Raw genomic sequence first — 21,191 nt, forward strand, 5'->3', positions numbered from 1 at the left:
TGTCTGCCTTGACAGTCTGTCTGTCCGTCCGTCTCTAAGCAGCTAATCTCACAGGCACCGCTTCAGTCTAGCGTGTGTTTTTTTCCTCACAGATTTTTTTTCCTTTGCACCGCCCCCTTCGCCCCTAGTGACTGAGCTCAATCCAAGAGGATAGCACTGGCCGGCTTTCCTCCGTGGTGGAAAATAGTGCTCGGCGCTGGCACTGCCTGGGGGGGTGGCAATAATTTACGATTCTGTCCCTACCGGTACATAACTCGGAACAGCGATGAGTCGGGCAGTCGGCCCCGATTGTGGACTTTGCAACGTTTGGCATGACGACTCGCTCGTCAGTGCCTCTCGTTGCTCAAGTCCACTTCGAGACAGCACGCCTCCATCATTGTAACAGTTTTTTGCCTAACTACTTCCTAACTTAACGTTAGGGGCTGTAGTAGTCTGTTCTCACCAAGTGGGCAGAGTGGTCCGCTTCGCTTGGGGCAACACAAACTATCCCTAAACCTAACTTTAATCCTAATAAAATAATTACACACATTTTAGATTAATAATCTCAGTGAATATTAGAAAAATAAACAATGGCAGGGGTGGGGATCGAGCCCGGGGCACTGAGTCTAATGCTTAACACTGCACGCCACGTAACTATGTGGTATTGCAGTGTTTTGGGAGTTATTTAAAGCGGTCTGCTCATGTGAGCGGCAGTTCCACGTGCGTCACAGAAGGGCGCATCACCAAGTTACAAAAATACAGGAGGAAAAAAACACATTCAGACCTCCCACAACAAACTGATACGAACACGACCACAAATCATGAATGCCGTGTCCGATTGGCATGAAACTTTGCACACACACTCCCAGTAGGCCCAGTAAGGAAGAACAGGCACCCCACATGTTTCAAATCAGCCACATGGTGGTGCTATAACAGGTTGCAACATATCCCTGCTGGGATCTGTGCTCCAAGGAGCACACTTGTCCAGTTTGTTTTTATTTTTACCACCACCACATCATCAAGAATAATCTGGAGGGAAGAAATGGAGCTCTTATGTTCTAGATAAGCCTAATCCTAAAATATGTCTGTGTATTCTTACCAGTCTTGATGTATTCAAGGGCGACTTCGCGTTTGCTAATACCCACATCTTCCCAATTTAGAGTTGTATCCAAATATGTGGCAGCAATGACAGGAAAAGCCATACTGCCTATGTTCTGCTCGGCACAGCCACCGGGCATCCTTATGAGACTTTCCATAGACTTTCCACTGAGGGCATTCTCCACAAGCGAACTCATCTGAGCTCCTCCTACACAGAAAACATTTTACCTCAGGCCAAATGAGTGGTACATTGCATAGGTAAGAATAAAGGACACTGATATTTCTAATTTAATAACACACACATCTAATGAATAGAATGTGTCACCTGTTATTGAGATCAGTGTTTGGGTGGGTGTGTTTGGAACCAGTTCTGTCCTAGGAAATATGTTGTTGACAGTCTCCCGCTGTATACCATCTGAAAGAGAAATTGTAGTAAACACTTTACCCCAACTTTAACCCCCCCCCCCCCATTGCTATCTTTATACTGTCTTCACTCTTTTATTAATGTATTACTACTTCTCTGTACTTGTTCTCTGTTCTTACCTGTGTCTTTGCTTCATTCTTACTGCGGTGCTACTATTTCCCTCAGGATTAATAAAGGTTTATCTTATCCTTTGTTATTGTGCTTGTAGCTTCTAGATTTGCCGTTTTCGCTGTTCCAATTATTTTGAAAATGTTCAAAAATCTTGACAATGACACGATCGGCAAACCAAGTTCAAAGTGGTTAAACTGGCACAATAATGATATGAATTTAATTTGACTTTAAATTATGTAATGAAATGCTTTCTTTCTCCTTTCCAATTGCCATGGTGCCATGTTAATGAGCACGTACATACATACCAGCGATCAAAGTAGTATCAACTCAACTCACTGTGTTTTGAAGGTTCCAGGGATATTGTCATTGGCATCTTTATCAGTTCCCCTGCAGGCTAGCAAGCATGATAAAACATACTTAGTTGGGGGGAAAAAACTGACAAAAATGTTCATCAGGAATTATTACCATTATGTTTGGAAATGATATACAGAACTGTACAAACTAGAAAGGGGCGTTCAGTGGAGCACATGTCTCTGCCTGGCCGGGTGGCCAGTCTTTGATGTCAATCATCTATGATGTACAACAGTGGTTCTCAAAGTGGGTTCCGAGGACACCCAGAGATGCTTGAGGGGGTTCCAGGGGGTGGTCCCCAGCAAAATGAGTTAATTTAGCATCAAAATCTGTTTAACCATCCTTAACACTATTGTATACTAAAACGTAGAACTTCAATTTTTGAGAAAATTAATTGAGAAACATTTTGTATCATTTTTGACTATGGGTGCCCCTGGCACAAAATCCTTTTAGATGGGGGTTCACAGAAAAAAATAGTGTAAATCAATTTTGGGGGTCATTGAAAAGTACATGTTTGCGAACCACTGACGTACAGTATCTATGATTTATAACTCCATATTTGGGCATGGTTTCAGCCCGATTTGACCGTCATTCAGTTTCATAATAAAATTTAAGTTCTAAAAAATGACAGCTTGCATAAGTAATTAGCCCCAGAAAGACAGACACACAAGGGTGAAAACATCACTCTCCCCCCTGTGTCTGTGTCTCGTGTGTTCTGCACTTGGCTTCTTCAATTCTGCCATGTCCGTTTGTTTACATTGATTCCCAGAGCAACAGTTACAAACTGTATGTCCATATATAGGCTGATGACATGGTTTGTTTACAGCCTGAAACAGTCTATGATGTCATAAGAGACCGTGCAGAATTTGTCTCACTTACCACCACCAGCAACTTCTTCATGATTCCATCTCCAGCATATTGATTTTTAACTGTGCCTTTGACCTCAATTTTGTGCTGGCCTGCCTGCATGGGAATAATTACAAAGGGCACAGCCCGCGTGGACTTGCTCCCAACGACCACCTCCTGACGATACTTCTTCTGTCTAGAGGCCATGCTGCACACATGCTCTGTTTCAAGCAGTTCCAAACGCACCTGGTCAGAGAACAGCGAGAGAAAGACACAGAGGATGCTTTGTCTTTTCAAAATACCGAAAACAATTCACAGATTATACCCTATACAGTATACACATATACTGTAATGATTGATTCATACAGTATATGCTCAAGTTACTAAGATAGATAGATACCAGAATGGACTACACTTACTGTAATCGCCTCATCATTGAGGTTGTGCAGGATTGCCTTGATTTCCAGTTGTTCTCCTCTGACAGCTGAGTAGGGTAGTCTGAGGTCAATGAAGAATTGCTTCCGTGCAATCACCTCAAATGGTTCGCTCACGCAAATACCTTCATGAGAGCAACAAGAAAATAATTGAATCAGTGGAAGAGAACAAAATAGAATGATTTCTAACATGAGATCTAAAATTAGACAAAGTACAAAAAGCGACATGAATCAAGAAAGGAAAGTGATACAGTTTCAAAGAATTCTAGAGACAGTTATATTATATTATTATACTGTATTATATTGTCAAGACAAGATAAGAAATGAAGACAGACGCAGAAGGTCTTGCATAACAAAAGTCTGGTCAGGTGTATAATCTTATTCAAATGAGAGAATGGTTCTTACCATGACTTTTTGACAGACTTATACCAGTTAGCTGCCAGGTAGTGATTGAATCTGGCAGGCGTTGACTTTTCTGTATGTATTCACTGAAACATAAAGGCATTTCTCTGAGCATAATTATGTTGCATTTGCATACCGGTATTTGTGTGTCTTTTTCCGCTGCCTTACCATTGAACATTTGAAGAACAATTAGGCAATTGGACCACATTAAATAGCCAGCTCTCAGGGAAATTGGTACGTGAAACAATTTCTATGATGTCCAGATCATAGCCATCATCCTCCGTACCTAAGTTGTCAGATGAAAAGAAATAAGATAGCATCATGTTGTTTATAACCAGCTTTCTCTCCAACTCTCACAGAATAACCTGTTGGATCCAAACCAGTCAGGATTCAAACCAGCCCACTCCACAGAAAGAGCACTTCTCGCAGTCACAGAAGCACTCCATGCTGCCTCCCACTCTACAGTCCTGATCTTAATCTAGACCTATGAGGTGACCGGAAGTGACCGGTCCGTCAGAAAGTGACGGTCCCCGAGTCCCAGTCCCGAGTCTGAGGTAGCAGGAGTTGACTTTTAATGTGCATTGTGTTTTATATCAATCAGAGGTTCAGGTCAATCATGAAGCTAAATGCATTCACCCGACAATGTGGTTTATATCATGAGACCTACATACTGTTTCTGTGATGTGAAAGTAATATTATTTTCTGTGTTGTATTATAGAGTGCCAGATGAGCAGATGCTGGTCAGCCCAAGTTCTTACCTGTGGGTATACACTTGCTTCAGGCTTAGGAGGTAGGAAGTTGGACTTGCCAGTATAATTGTATTAATGTAATGATGATGGGTTGTATATGCTTGGTTATTGATTGGTGTTTTTGTACATTTTAGGCTGAACTGGTGACACACAGGACCGTAGTCAGCAGGGCAGCCACTGTTCTTTTCCTCCATTTTGTTTTTTATTTGTTGCTATGGACAAGTGCCTCACCCCTTGTGATCAGCTTTTGATAGAGTATGCATTTTACCTCCACGTTGATGAACATTGCAATGCTTACCCCTTCAACACTTCTAGTGTACTGTGTTTTATATTGTGTGTATTTTAACCAGAGTCCTAAATAGTATTTGTGTGTGACGTGTGCGCAACCTAAGTCGCAGTGCAGTGTGCAGTGTTATTTGTATGGAATTCCTACAGTGTGCCTTAAAGTATGACCAAATGTACTTCTCTGAGAGTTTTCTGACATTTCCATCCTCTGACAGGCTTGATAATGGGCCCCCAGGTCTCTACTCTCTCCTGTCCTAAAACATTATCTATTTTATTCCACTGCCATGTCCTTTTGTTTCCCTCTCAATCACATCTACATTACTCTACCCTTTCATCAACAATGTTCATACTCTCCCCCTTTTAAACCATCTCATCTTCCCTGTTTCGGTCAGCCAAGCTGGCAAATGTACAAACAAGTAGCTGGCTTTCCTCTCTCGTGTCTCCCCATTCTTGCCATGTATTCACCGGTTCATAGTGGAGCTACACTCCATCTGCCCTGTACCTCCCCTGTCTCTTACTGCGAGCAAGGTGGAGGAACTCTTGCTTCTTGTCAGCTCGCTGGCTGGTCAGATTTGTGCAGCAGTGAAGGAAGGCGTCAATACACTCTTGGCCGCCTACGATGTACTCGCTGCGACGCTGGCAGTCATAAGAGAGTGGGATGTCTTTCATGCCATCCACACAACACTTGCGCAACTCATCTTTGTACTGACTCTCTGGAAGGGACAAGACACAGGGGATGTGGGAGAGAAGGAAGAGCAGAAGATACACAGGGATAAGGTGGGAGGTAAGACAGGTGGAGAAGGAAAAGAACAACAACAATGAGCAACAATTGTGGAAGTATGGGGGAACAACTATAAATCAAATATCAATACAATATTTCTACAAAAAAAAAAGCCATCAGAATTTTCAACCATGCAGAATACTACGCACCAACAAATTCACTTTTCATTCAATCAAACACCCTAAAACTACATGATCTTGTTGGAACGGCTTGGACGATGAACTAAAAATGTGTAGATCCATAAATACATTTAAAAGAATGTATAAATCTAAAATAATAGATAAATATAGAACATTAATGTGAACTAGTGTGGGATCGCTAAGAATGTTGATGGTATTGAGTATTGATAGTTTTCTAAGTGTTAAAGGTGTTAAAGTATTATTAGTGTTAAAGGTTAGAAAAAGGTGAAAGGTTTGAAAGGTTTGAAAGGTTTAAGGTTCTAAAGGTTTGAAAGGTTTGAAAGTTTTGAAATGTTTGAAAGGTTTGAAAGGTTTACGGTTCTAAAGGTTTGAAATGTATTAAAGACGCAGTGAAGTGACATTTTCGGTCATTTTATTTTGAAGGTTCAGTCTAAAACGTCGGCTCAACCGACTCTAAACCAATCAGAAGGTCCCATCCCTTCAGGCTATGGGACGTTGGATCTCAATCACTTCAGCCATGGGCAACACGGCTAGTGTTTGTTTACAAGTGAGAGAGAGATGGCCAGTTAAGCACGTTTGCTACTACCTGGCTTATTTCTAACCTATAATGTTTTCAGATACATATTTTAGTGTGCAGATGAAGTTTAAAATGAGTAATACACTCATCTTCAATGAGATTCAAAACGGAGTATCTCTGTAATTAAAATCAGCTGTGTTTGAAGAACGTGCAGCTATGGGAATCAAACAGGTGCATGTAATCAAGATTCATTTATATTCATGAAGGCTGCGTTATGTCATCACGCAGCACGTTTTCGTTTACAGGAAGTAATTAAGATTGGCTTTTTAGAGACTTTAGATATAAAAATACACAAAAATGATTTTTTTCCCCAATTTTTTTGGCATCTATTGTTAGGTATGCCCATATGATGACCACGGATATGCTCTAAAAGTGTGAAAAACATATTTTTCATTTCACTACACCTTTAAAGGTTTGAAAGGTTTGAAAGGTTTGGAAGGTTCTAAAGGTTTGAAAGGTTTGAAAGGTTTGAAAGGTTCTAGCGATCCCACAATTATTAATACTGGAAGGAATATTAGCTTTTAAAGGTTATCTTATTAATTATATCTTAATTATATATTAATTGTGTATTATAAAGTATTATTCAACTTGATTACTATAGTATTATATATGGATATTGAAATATGATGATAATTCAAGAAATCTGTAAGTCTTGTCTTTTGGTTGTTGTGATTTGTGTGAAAAGGATAGGCAAAATAAGCCATTGGCTTCAGCCTACACCGTTTTGGTCTAACTCTAAACCATATGATATGATATGATATGATGAATATATAGAATTTTCCTGTCATGACCAAAATAAATTACTACTACTACTACTACTACTACTACTACTACGCAACGCGTTGTAAGCTTGAAGATAGCCTATTTTTGGTTATTAGTTAATTTAAGATTAAAGAGAAGTGGTCAAACTAGCAATACAAGACATGTTCAATCTTCCAGAAAACCCTAATGATCTTGTATATTTCAAAAAAATAAAAGGTTAAAAACTCAATCTGCAAACTGGTTGGCTGTATGGCTACCAAAACATTATAATTTTACATATTGTGCTAATTTAATTGTTTATGAAACACAGCACTAGTGTGTGGGGGGCTCTTTTCAAGCAGTTTCACAAATTGCAGATTAGGACTTGGCCATACAAAATGTTTTAGTCGTGAGATTTTATTTAGCTTTAATCCATGACTATACTGATTAGTGAGAGTAGTGATTTGAGTTGACAGTCTTACCTAGGGTAATCCTCGCATCCCCTATCGTTGTGGCTCGTTTCCTCCTGGCGCTGACGGGGCACTTTGGATCTGAATATACCAACATACCCTGACTGTTAGACAGAATTCATTAATTTATTCAACCTTTATTTAAAATTATCTGAGAGATCATTGATAACATAAGAACAACAAAGACAACAAAACAACAAAAGACTATGTTGACAACAATCAGTTAAAACACTTGCACGTTGACAGCAATCAGTAAAAGAGTAAAACAGTTGCATACAGGTAATGAATGATTATTGAGTAAATTCCTAAAATGGCTAATAGATGCTAGGGTATTTAGTTTAAGATCTTGTCATTCGCTAGGGCGAGTTAGAATGTGACTATGTTTCTGATGTAACATGGCTGAAATATATAGTGGTAATTTTCCAACCAGGGCTTAAATAAATGAAGAGGTGCCAATGATCATTGTGTCTGTCTCTGAGTTAGAAAAGACCAGCCCACCTTATCATACAGGACACAGTGATGAGTATTGTAGTTGTCACCAGTATTACACCTCAGAGCTGAGTGGTAAACTGAGTCCAGTTACTTGTGTCCTATGTCTCCAGGATGCCTCTCCAGGCTTAGGCAAAGTTGGGGTCTCACCATTGTTTTCAATTGGGTCCATCTGATTTATTAATTTAGAGGTTTGCGAACCTGTATTCCACCACTCCACCATTTAAAGAAAGTCTGTCCTTGCAGGAGTTTAGTTCAGTGACGTCAAGTAAGAGGATTAAGAGGCATTGTATTGAAGCCAGTGGCAGATCTAATGACTGGACCTGGAATACTCTAGATGGGCCTGAGTTTTTTTTAAACATATTGTAATGACCGGTGGATGATGTCAATATGACTCCACCGTATTAATCCCACAGGGGAAATTCAGTTATAGCTTCACCCAGCTGATGACTGCTCAGGTGGTCATATTGAGTGCTCAGGGGGAGCAGTTAGGTGTCTTGCTCATGACATGGACACCTCAACAGATAGGTCGAGGAATGGAACCTTGGACCTTCTGTTTCCAAGTGGCCTCTCTGGCTATTCACCTATGGCCACCCAATAACCTAGTCTGCCCTGAGCCATGGCTCCGAGACTGCCATTTGTACGCCGCCCAGGGAGCAGCTGAGGTTAGACGTCTTCAAGACATAAACTGGGTGAGCCGAGGTTCAAACTGGTGACATTAAAATTCCCAATAGGCCTTTCTACCCACAGAGCAATACTGCCACCCAAATTTAAACAATCTATGCCAGCACAGAGTGCAGAATACAGGGTGCAATTGCATCAGGGGTGTGACCATCTTCAATTGTACTAGTTGGACAGCTGTTTTCTGGTGCAAAGTGCAGCACTATAGGTGCAAAGAGGTTGTATTACGTCTATGAATTAGTCATGGGTGTGATTTGGACATAACATAAATTAAACCAATCTGAGTGTGCTTCGGAGGCACATTGCTATTTAAATGACGGATTGGAGGGAGGAGACGCAAACCATCTTCTGCTGAGGACAAGTGAAAGTGTGAAACTATCTAGTAGTACAAATAATGTGAGACACACACATCAAGGGTTGCCGACCATCCCTTGAAATAGCCGTTCACCGCTTTTGGGACGCATCTGAAAAGCGTCTGGTGGAATCACAAGCATCGAGTGGATGTGGTCAGGTGCGGCTGCATGCGTCACGGCAAGAACCCCACGTTTGCAACTACTTTCGCCTGCGCACTTCACCGGGTATGGTCTAGTACACAGAACTCAATGAAAGAAGATTGAGAAGTGATGTGTCATTAATTTACCTGTTCTCACATGAGTTCCAAAGGTGTTGGTGTTGGCAACAAACATCAGCCCAGCATCATAGAACACCCCCATACTGTCCTTTCCCCCACCTGGTGTACAGCCGGTATCATGCTTCTCCACCATGTCCCACACCTCACACAAACAAACAAACAAACACACACAGTTTTATTCCCACATGGACCTGTCCTACAGTATATACAGTATATCTACACAATATTATATATATTATACACAATCTTCTAGACGGCTCGGTCCCTATACAGTGCCAACTCTCCAATTAACTGAATGGACGACCACGTACCTTTCTCTGGGTGAGACGATGTTTGCTGTTGAGGACGTAGACACCTTTATCCACAGCTACCAGTCCCACCATGGCTCCTGGGTCTCCTGTTACCTTCAGTGCCAGTTGTTTCCCTGGTTGATAAACGGTTTCTCCTGTGGCTGATTCTAGCTTCAACTAAAATGAGAAGGAGTAGTAGATAGACCTTTATTGATCCTGTGGGGAATTGTTTTTTGAATATGGCGGGGGTTTTAAAAAGTGGTTTTATAAAATTAAGTTTGGTTAATGTGTGTAATGTGTATATTATGTTTACTTGTTTGCTTATTAATTGTATAATTAATTCTTAAATCTTTAGTATGTCCACGTAGGTAGGTGTGGGACGCCTTCATGATCAATGCCCGTGTTTTGGCTCCCATAGCAAAAGCTTGCAGGCTGGGAGCTCCCGGTGTTGATGGCAGACTCATTCTCCTGGCCGCTATCTTCTCACTCACCCTCTGTAGCCCACCATACAGATGCTTGTTGGTAACGTCTTCATCCTGGTTGATGTTTAGTACTTCACATAGCATTTTAGTGTAGCACTGATCCAGGGAATTCTGTAGGGCAGCTTTCAGAGTCCAGCATTCACAGCCGTAAACGGTAGGAGAATGGACTATAGGCCTACAGTCGCTGACAAGAAACTGAGCTTGATATAGTTCAAGTCCAGCGCTTCCTCATCTATTGGCACATATTTTAGAACTCGGATGTCACTCCATCTCCCAACAGCCTTGGCCCTCCGGTACTCATCCATGGTGAATGGTCCATCGGGTATGGGTAGGTTGTGGGAGACAGGAGCATTGTCACATGAATGTATACCAGTCATAAAGCTTCCTTCATATTCATGCCACATGTCATGCCATGGTTATAACAGTGTCATGTCAGCCTTATGCACACACCTCCAAGTAATGTGTTGGATTTTTTTTTTGATCTGATGATTTTAATGAAGAGCAAATGCTCACATGTCTACTTCTCTAACCTCATGGCGCCCCCCCGTGGTGACGACACGTTGGCACGCTCTATACTACAAATTGTGTTTTTGTGTTTGTATGTGTGTGTCTGTGTCTCACCGAGCCCATGCAGGTATACTTGGCTTCCACCAGGACAGAGTCTGACACCACTTCAGTGGCACTGACGTGGTAATAGACTATGACACGGAACGAGGGCAGCATCTCCTTGGTAACAGTCAGTGGCACGTTCATCGTTTTCTGTCCTTCTCTCTTTACTCGATCTGCCATCACTATCTGACCTCCACTCAGGATCTGAAAATATTCATGAATTTGTACATCAAGGGCCAATTATTACAAAAGCAGTATACTGTACATTATGCAATATGGTTTATTTTGGACGATGTAACCTCCCGATGTAAACTCACTAGTAAGTTGAACATGCACATGACATGTGGATTTGTATACTTTTTATGGGCAACAATAATTAAGAAAGTTTACACAATTTCACGGACATGAATACTATAAGGGGTTGTGATTTAAACACAGATTGTGAAGAATGTGAAATGCCTGTCGATTAAACATAAAGTACACACTGTATGCAGTGTATCAGCAACACCCAACTCCTTGCATGTGCACTAGGGCTGCACACAGTGGCGGCCTTTCCTATGTTTCACCCGTTTCAATTGAAACGGGCCCCCAACCTCAGGGGGCCCCCCCCAAAAAAAAAAAAAAAAAAAAAAAAAAAAAATTTAAATGTATTTTTTTTTACTCGCATCCCAGTCCGGGGCCCGCCTGTGGCTGGCCGACGTCCAAGAATTTCATACAAGAAGATGATGTAGATCTGATTGAATCAGGGCTCAGCTCAAGTGAGTCATGTGAGTGAGTTGTTTTAGCTGTCTGTCCATGGTGGAAGTGCAGATAGCCTAATTAATTTAGTTCGAAAATGCATCATTATGGATTGTGGAATCAAACCAACTTCAGTGGAAAAGAAAACATTTTTTTTTTTTTTTTTTTTTTTTTTTTTTTTGGGGGGGTGCATATGGGGCCCCCATATGAGCTCTTGAAACGGGCCCCCAGATCATTAAGGCCGCCCCTGGCTGCACAATATTAATGGAGCTGTATTCATTTGCATGATAGATTATCATAAAATATAACCACTATAATGGAGAACAACCTCTGATCTCATTTGGTATTGATGATTAGCAGTGAGGCCAATCATGGCATGGTTCCACTCCCCCTATGTAGGAGTGCAGGCCTATAGTATCAAAAAGATGCTCAGAGCAGACTGCTCGCTGGATAGACTAATAGAGACTATACTTTTCATTAATTTAACTTTAACTTAACCCAGGTGGTCTCATTGAAATAAAAAAAAATAAAAAAGAACACCACAAAGTTACAGACATGGACAAAGTTACAGTTTAAATTAATAGATAGTAATAGTAATAGATCATAAATTAACAAATAATTACAATGAATAATCCCACTGGTGGCAGAAAAGAGAACTTTGTATGAACACATCCTCTGCACGATGAAGATCAGAAATGACAATGTTCAGGATAAAATAGAAGGTTAATCCCCCTCAGTTTTTTGCCTGAAACTCGCTGCGCACATTTATGCTCCTTGGAGGATATCCCCTACTGATTTTGGTGACCCCATGACATTTCCTCTAGCGCCACCCTTAGGAACAAAACTCACAGATATCTCACAAGCTAATGGCCAGATTGGCATGAAACTTAATACTTACAAGGATGTATACCCTAACCCTACTGATTTTGGTGACCCCATGACCTTTCCTGATGTGCCATCAATAGGCCAAACATTCCACTTGCGCACAAGTTATCTCAAAATGTAATGAGCCCATTTCCATGAAACTTTCTGAGCACATTTATGTTACTATCAATTCGGGCCGCTATGCAGCAAGAACATCTAGAGCTCGACACCTACGTGCCACTGCCGATGTGACAGATGGCCATATGTATATATCATATCACGATTTTTGTGAGGCAGAATCACGACCCACGATCGTATCACAATACATTTTTCATGTAACTATGCTTATGCAAATATAGATTCATGATATAGATTTTGTTGGCTCAATATTTAGGGGAAATGTCACAATATCATGCAACCCTAATGTGCAGAGTGCAGACACCAAAACTCACCAAATATGTGATTTCATGGTTTCGATGTCCCAGCGCGCCAAAATTAATGGTGCCTCTCATGTTATTTCCATCTTTTACCACAGCTGCAACAATAAAAAAGTTTAGAAATGAATTTAAGTTAGGCAACCTTATGTAATTCTAGTACCACCACAAGCACAGAAATTACTAATTTGTCACCATGTAATACAGTACATAGACCAAATTCATCTCTACTGTAAAGTCCTTACCTATGTGGAGGTCCTGGTTGGAACTGGTTTTGTATGGATGGACTGTTATGGTAGCTGATGCTTGACTGCCATCTGTTGTATCCATGGTATTTGCCTGGGATACACACACACACACACACACACACACACACACACACACACACACACACACACACACACACACACACACACACACACACACACACACACACACACACACACACACAATACAAGTTACATGCAAAGTAAAACACAAGAACACATGCCTGCATAATTCCAGTGACCTACAGTGATTTCCATGCTTGAGGTGCTTTCTCCAGGTGTGTTGATGGGGATCCTGGCAATTCCGTCATCATCTGTCATCTGTTTTAAATTTCCTGGATTCACCATCACTTGTACACCAGAAGCTGGAGTATGATCGGGGTTTGTAACATGAACCTAACAGAAAAGAGTATACAGTATACAGTATCACACTATTCTGATATTGATACATTTTATGACAATCTCGATGTGCCTTTGCCACAATGGCAATGGCATTTACATTTATTTATATTTATGGGTCTATGTGCAATGACAAAGGATGATTATTATTCTTATCTCCAGTGACACCTTTTAAATGCTTTAAATGCTTTTTTATGCTTATTCATAATATATCTTTTATATTACTCTCAGTTTTAACCTGTGCGAACCAATTTCTCCCACACAACTATGCTTCTCCGTTCTATACACTGGCTTCCCGTAGCGGCTCGCATCCAGTTTAAAACCCTGGTGCTAGCCTATAGGGCAGTGAAAGGAACAGCTCCTTCTTACCTCCGGGCTATGGTCATTGCTTACACCCCTGCCCGACCACTGCGGTCTGCCACCTCGGGGCGACTGATTGCCTCGTCGCTCAAGGGTCCTTCTGGCCGATCTACATGGTCCCGATTTTTTTCTGTTCTGGCCCCACAGTGGTGGAATGAACTCCCCACTGATGTCAGGACAGCAGAGTCACTGCCCATCTTTCGCCGCAGACTGAAAACCCACCTCTTCAGGAAACACTACCCTTCCTCTTTGCCTTGTCTGCTTGTTGTTAACTAGTTGTTGTGCCCTCAGGGCAGATTTATTATTTTAAACAAGTAAAACAGTGACCCCTATTGGCAGGTTTATTGTAGCACTCCTTACTTAACGCCAGCTTTGGGAATGTCGTGCGTTTGTGTACCCGGAAGTAGAGACGCACTGTGATTGGCCAGTAGTGACTTTGAGTGGCAGTTGGGGCAAACGCAGTCAGTGGGGCAGACGCAGTCCTGACAAACGCAGTCAGTGGGGCAGACGCAGTCCTCACCAATAATATTTACGATTCTGTCCCTATCGGTACATAACTCGGACGGCGCTGAGTCGACGAGCAGACCTTCGGCTGGTCGTCGCGGGCACTCGCGCCTGGAGGCGCTCGGGCGCGACTCCTCAGCCTCAAGGTCTGCTCAGTCGGCGCGCCTCCGTCATGGTCCATAACTATACTTTATCGGCGAAAAAAAGTAGTCCGCGGATGACTGAAAAAGTTTCTCCCCAAGCGGGAGTCGAACCCAGACTCCCAGTGGTAGTGGGTTGGAAGTCTAATGATTAGCGAGGTGCGCCACTGAGGCCGGTGCCGAGATTGGGTATTTTGGTTGTATTAGAATGTGACGTCCTAACTCTTCTATTGTAGAAGAAAGAAGTCCCCGAGGCGCCCCCGCCCAAAAGGGGGCGCCTCGCCCCTTCGGGGCGAGGCTCCCCATATGCGCTCTACACTTAGATAGCTGGCTTACTTAACCTAAAACAGGTGCAGCTAACACACTAATCAAAGCAGGTGTTGTTACTTTGTTAATTAGCAGAGACTGGGCAGAAGCTACAGTTTGCTTGTAGAGTGCAGACATGTTTTTTTGTCACCTGATGTGATTCTTACTTTCTTCATTTGTTGAGTCCCTTCGATGCAATGCTGTAAGTAAGATTTATGCTTGTGTAGTATGTTACAGTATGTCTGGAATTGTATGTTTAATAGGCATTTACACAATTTTATGTGCATATCATGCAGTGATTGTTTGTACTGTGTTTGTATCATTCCAGTTTTCACTCCACTTTCACATATAAAAATAAAAGGAGCAAGAGGCTAATCCTGACCCTTGTGAAAAAGGGAGTTTGGCTACTGTCAAGTTTGTGGTATCATACACTCTAACTGGACAGAACAGTGAAAAAGCAGAAGATTTAGCTGGAACTCCATCTGCATCATGGAGAAAGACAAAGTTTCTCAGGCTGGCTCAAATAACTCACAGAGCACAAGCAGTTTAGGAGGATCATCTGCATCTCGAGTCAGCAGTAGGGCTGCAATAGCCGTGCATGTTAACGAGCCAGAAGCAGCTCTCAGACAGGCTCTATCAGTGTTATGCTGCACCTGAAGTTATTGAAAGTGCACAATTTAACAAGTTAGATGCCTTTCCTCGAGTGGCCAGCAAGGACTATGTTAAATTGAGAAAGCTTGGGGACCTTTTGATGGAAGTACTGTCAGCCAAAGAAGATGGCTACCTTCCTGGGTTAAGCTTCTTAGACACCCCTCGTGGAGTCAATCCAATTGCAGAGAAGCTTCCTTATGCACTACAGGAGAGATGGATAAGAAATGGCTCCAGGTTTAAAGAGGAACACCACAGCCTCTTCCCCCCTTTCTCCTATTTTGCTGCCTTTGTGTTCGATGAGGCACGAACCAGAAATGACCCCAGCTTCGCTCTTCTCAATAACAGCGGGGCCCCAATTAAAGAGAAGCCATTCAGTCAGCGTCCAGCCACAAGGTTTCCTGTTACAGTCCACAAGACAGACGTCAAAAAAGAAATTGACTCTGCTAGCGACACCCGGTCAGAACAGGACGACAACCCAAGCAAGAAATGCCCCATTCACAAAAAAAACCCACCCTTTGAAGAAGTGCAGAGCATTTAGAATTAAGACACTGGAAGAGAGAAAGGCCTTCTTGAAGGACAGTGGGATTTGCTACAAATGCTGTGCATCCTCTTCTCACCTAGCTAGGGATTGTAAAATCATTGTCAAATGCTCTGAGTGTGACAGCGATCGCCATATTGCCGCATTGCACCCTGGTCCAGCCCCCCAAGAGTCAAGGTCTCCCACCCATTCGCCAGAGGGCAGCGAGGAGGGAGATGAAGTCCACCGCAATCCGCCTGAAGTGAACAGTAACTGCACAGAGGTTTGTGGTGAAGGCCAGGCACCAAAGTCCTGTGCCAAAATATGTCTCGTCAGAGTGTTTCCTCAGGACCAAAGAGACAAAGCGATCAAGATGTATGCTGTGATCGATGACCAGAGCAACCGCTCACTTGTCAGGTCACAGCTGTTCGACTTATTCAACATCCAGAGTCAACCTTACCCATACTCACTGAGAACCTGTTCCGGGCTCTCTGACATGTCTGGACGGAAAGCAGAGGGGCTTCACATCGAACCAGTGAATGGAGGAGTACGTATTGCACTACCGGCGCTGATCGAATGCAATCAGATACCAAACAACAGGTATGAGATACCTACACCTCACGTGGCTCTCCACCATCCTCATCGTGCACCCATAGCGAAACACATCCCTGAGATGGACCCTAGAGTAGATATCCTTCTGTTGCTGGGAAGAGATGTCATACAAGCACACAAGGTTACACAACAGATAAACGGCCCACAAAACGCTCCCTTTGCTCAGAGACTCGACCTGGGCTGGGTCATAGTGGGAGAGGTATGTCTTCAAGGCGCGCACAAGCCCAGCATAACCTCATTCAAGACCACTGTGCTGCAAAACGGGCGACCATCTCACTTATCATCATGTGATGGGTCCCTACAGTTGCAAGAGAGAGTGTGCCATGGCGGGGAGAAATCGCATAGCTCCATCTCTAACAGGGAGGGATCCGCTGAGCACACCATAGGGAAGAACGTGTTCAGACAGTTGATGACAACAAGTTAGCCCCATCGTATGAAGATACAGTCTTCTTAAAGACTATGGACAGTGCAGTTTTCAGAGACGAAGACAACAGCTGGGTCGCTCTGCTGCCATTTAGAGCACCCAGGCCAAGACTTCCCAACAACCGGGAGCAGGCTGCAATGCGTCTCACCTCTCTGTGCCGCACACTCAGCCGCAAAGAAGTGATGAAGGAACATTTCGTAAGCTTCATGGGCAAGATCTTTGAAAATGATCATGCAGAGATAGCGCCACCCATAGCAGAGAATGAAGAATGCTGGTATCTGCCTTTCTTTGGGATTTACCACCCCCAGAAGCCAGGGCAGATCAGAGTGGTCTTCGATTCTAGCGCTCAACACCTTGGCCTCTCTCTGAACAGTGTTCTGCTAACGGGCCCTAATCTTAACAATAGCTTACTGGGCGTCCTGATCAGATTTCGTAAAGAACAGGTGGCAATCATGGCCGACATTGGTCAAATGTTCCACTGTTTCTATGTGAAGGAAGACCACAGAAACTTCCTGAGGTTTAGGTGGTACAGAGATAATGACACAACAAAGGACATCATCGACTATAGAATGAAGGTGCACGTCTTTGGCAACAGCCCGTCGCCAGCTGTCGCCATTTATGGGCTCCGACGTGCAGCAGAAGCAGGAGAACGTGAACATGGCGCAGACACACGGTATTTCATAGAGAGGCATTTCTATGTCGACGACGGCCTTATGTCCTTGCCCTCAGATGATCAAGCCATCGAGCTGCTGTAGAGGAGCCAAGCATCCCTAGCCGAGTCTAATTTGCGCCTACACAAGTTTGCATCGAACAGTCCAGCTGTCATGAGAGCCTTTCCACCAGAGGACCTTGCAAAGGGTATCATAGACTTGGACCTCAACGGAGACACAGAGCCTGTGCAACTCAGCTTGGGGTTGTGCTGAGAAGTGGCATCAGACACGTTCACCTTCAGTGTGTCTGTTAGCAACAAGCCATTCACAAAGCGTGGTGTCCTATCAACTGTGAACAGCCTGTTTGACCCCATCGGGTTTGTTGCCCCAGTAACAATACGTGGCAGAGCTCTACTCCCGAGAGCTTAGCGCCAACACCTGTGACTGGGATGCACCGTTGCCAGAAGAGAGGCGACAAGAATGGGAGGCATGGAGAGATTCTCTTCAAGAGTTGAGTCACTTGCACATCCCACGCATGTACAGTTCCCTGCCCCAAGCAGTATGCAGGGAGCTATGCCTGTTCTCTGATGCTTCAACAAAGGCAATTGGAGCAGTTGCCTACATCAGAGCTATAAATGAAGATGGGAGAAGTGATGTGGGATTTGTACATTCCGTCTGAGCAGAATCCAGCTGACATCGCATCCAGATCTGTTCGCACCTCACAGCTAGCAACATCAACTTGGCTCACTGGACCGGCTTTCCTCCACAAGCGCTGTGAAGACCAAGTGGGGACGACTCAGTGTCATGAGCTAGTTGATCCAGATGAAGACGCTGAGATACGTCCTAGCGTGACATGCTCGGCTACTCAAACTCAAGCGAAGCAAGGCCTGACCACCAGCCGGTTTCAGAGATTCTCAACATGGAACTCACTGGTGAGAACATTTGCTCAGCTTATTCACATTGCTCACTCATCCAAAGCAAATCAACAAGATGACAGCTGCAGAGGATGGCATATGTGCCTTAAACCCCGCACTCCTGAAGAGAGGTCACAAGCCACAAACATCATCATCAAGTCAACACAAGCTGAGGCCTTTTCAGAGGAGATTGCCACACTCACAGCAGGGAAGCCCATCCCTAAGACCAGTGCTCTCTTTATGCTCAAACCAGAGATTGACAAAGCTGGTCTCATCAGGGTTGGAGGCCGGCTGAAAAAAATCCTCTCATCCTGCCAAATAATCACCACATCTCCATGCTCTTGGCCCGCCATCATCACGAACAGGTGAAACATCAGGGACGACATTTCAGTGAAGGGGCCATCCGAGCTGCAGGCCTATGGATCATTGGAGGCAAAAGGCTCATCGGCTCCATCATACATACTTGTGTCACTTGTCGGAGGCTCAGAGGCAAAACAGTGGAACAGCAGATGGCTGATCTGCCCCCTGAGCGTGTCACCGTAGCTCCTCCCTTCACCTACGTCGGCATGGATGTTTTCGGCCCCTGGACTGTGACTGCCAGGCGCACAAGGGGAGGCCAAGCTGAGAGTAAGCGCTGGGCGCTGCTTTTCACATGCATGTCTACAAGAGCCGTGCATATTGAAGTGATACCTACAGTACCTTGGATACTTCGGGTTGCATAAATGCAATGAGGCGATTCTTTGCCATACGAGGGCCTGCTAAACACCTCAGAACTGACTGTGGAACCAACTTTGTTGGAGCTCGGAAAGAGCTTGGATTCCTCAAAGAAGAGCAAGGTGAGAGCATTCAGAGGTATCTGAACAAACACGGCTGCTCTTGAGAATTCAACTTCCCTCATTCCAGTCATATGGGAGGTGCTTGGGAGAGAATGATCGGGATTGCCCGTAGGATCCTTGATCGCATGTTGACCCAAGAGAACGTTCATCTCACACACGATGTCCTGTGCACCCTAATGGCTGAGGTCTCTGCAATCATAAATGCCAGGCCACTTACCCCTGTGTCGTCTGACCCTGACTCGCCATTCCTGCTCACCCCTGCGACACTTCTCACCCAGAAAACTGGTGCTCCATCTCCCCCAGGAGAGTTTACAGACAAGGACTTATTTGGCAGCCAGTGGAGAAGAGTGCAAGTCCTTACCAGCCAGTTTTGGACTCAGTGGAGGCGTGAGTACTTGCCTACACTTCAGGGACGGCGCAAGTGGAACGAACAGCGAAGAGATCTCCTGAAAGGGGACACTGTTCTCTTAAAGGACAGCCAAGCAGCACGCAATGAGTGGCCTATGGCTCTTGTTGTGGACACCCATCCCAGCGCAGATGGGAAGGTGCGCAAGGTGGAGCTGAAAGTGACTTCGAAGGGTGCTGTAAAGACTTTTCTGAGGCCTATTTCCGAGGTCATTCTTCTGTTGCCACAAGAAGCTTAAAGTGAAAGAAACGTTGTGTATTCAGTACGTTTAATTTGATTAAGTGGCATCAAGGACGCCAGACGGGGAGTGTTCTGCCCTCAGGGCAGATTTATTATTTTAAACAAGTAAAACAGTGACCCCTATTGGCAGGTTTATTGTAGCACTCCTTACTTAACCTAAAACAGGTGCAGCTAACACACTAATCAAAGCAGGTGTTGTTACTTTGTTAATTAGCAGAGACTGGGCAGAAGCTACAGTTTGCTTGTAGAGTGCAGACATGTTTTTTTGTCACCTGATGTTTTTTTTACTTTCTTCATTTGTTGAGTCCCTTCGATGCAATGTTGTAAGTATGATTTATGCTTGTGTAGTATGTTACAGTATGTCTGGAATTGTATGTTTAATAGGCATTTACACAATTGTATGAGCATATCATGCAGTGATTGTTTGTACTGTGTGTTTGTATCATTCCAGTTTTCACTCCACTTTCACATATAAAAATAAAAGGAGCAAGAGGCTAATCCTGACCCTTGTGAAAAAGGGAGTTTGGCTACTGTCAAGTTTGTGGTATCATACACTCTAACTGGACAGAACACTAGTTGTACGAACTCTTGTTTTATTATTGTATTGTTTTATTGGATCTTGTTTAGTTGATACACTTATTTGTTTTAGCTCTTTCTCATTTGATTTTGCTATTTGTATCATCTGTTTAAGAAAGTAGGTAGCTGATATATTGCACTTTTACCTTAGCACTAGGTATACTCTTAGTTGCTTGTTTTAGCAGAAAATGCACTTAGGACTTCTGGTGATTAGTAGTTTTGTTATGTACCTACTGTATGTTGAATGCACTTATTGTAAGTCGCTTTGGATAAAAGCGTCTGCTAAATGACTGTAATGTAATGTAATTAAAGCAAACTCTAGAAACTCTAGTTACCACTCCAAATAAAAGATGAAAATAAAGATTAGATTTTCTTAAACACATATTCTGGAACCATTATGGGAAGCATTTGAAATAAATATAATAGTCTAGGTAAGACATTCATTTTTAGAACAATTACATAGCATAAAATAGATATTGGAAGTGTCTGCCATCGTTTCAGATCTTCCTCTATGAGTTCAATATTGGGATATAATTTATATAGAAAGATTATAAAAGATTGCATGGCTGGCAATGTATCTGAAACAGATTAATTATCCCAGGAAGACATACCTTAACATCAAGGGGCATTCCTTGCTTGAAGTACTTTGGTGTCTTCTTGAAATTGATGGTGTAAGGAGATGTGACAATGACGATACCTCTCACCTCTGCCTCCACCAGTTCACTACCTGAGAGTGAATACTGGTGTCATTCTCACAAATATACACATTCACACAAATATAAAC

At 43.2% G+C, this 21,191-nt stretch overlaps 1 protein-coding gene across 1 annotated transcript in view; it reads right to left on the reverse strand.

The window, feature by feature from the left end:
* LOC311061739 (complement C3-like) overlaps positions 1 to 21,191 on the reverse strand; it is a 44,397-nt gene that overhangs the window by 16,895 nt on the left and 6,311 nt on the right. Inside the window, exons 10-22 of the mRNA XM_084080431.1 lie at positions 21,019 to 21,134; positions 13,119 to 13,268; positions 10,583 to 10,774; positions 9,501 to 9,656; positions 9,199 to 9,331; positions 7,401 to 7,469; positions 5,182 to 5,392; positions 3,649 to 3,731; positions 3,229 to 3,368; positions 2,843 to 3,055; positions 1,949 to 2,006; positions 1,403 to 1,492; positions 1,079 to 1,285 (exon numbers count right to left, since the gene is read on the reverse strand). Of these exons, the coding sequence (XP_083936557.1) occupies positions 1,079 to 1,285; positions 1,403 to 1,492; positions 1,949 to 2,006; positions 2,843 to 3,055; positions 3,229 to 3,368; positions 3,649 to 3,731; positions 5,182 to 5,392; positions 7,401 to 7,469; positions 9,199 to 9,331; positions 9,501 to 9,656; positions 10,583 to 10,774; positions 13,119 to 13,268; positions 21,019 to 21,134 (1,818 nt within the window). The remainder of the gene's footprint in view (positions 1 to 1,078; positions 1,286 to 1,402; positions 1,493 to 1,948; positions 2,007 to 2,842; positions 3,056 to 3,228; positions 3,369 to 3,648; positions 3,732 to 5,181; positions 5,393 to 7,400; positions 7,470 to 9,198; positions 9,332 to 9,500; positions 9,657 to 10,582; positions 10,775 to 13,118; positions 13,269 to 21,018; positions 21,135 to 21,191) is intronic.

This window comes from Gymnoscopelus microlampas (genome assembly GCF_963454915.1).
Source record: "Gymnoscopelus microlampas genome assembly, chromosome: 15".
Lineage (NCBI taxonomy): Eukaryota > Metazoa > Chordata > Actinopteri > Myctophiformes > Myctophidae > Gymnoscopelus > Gymnoscopelus microlampas.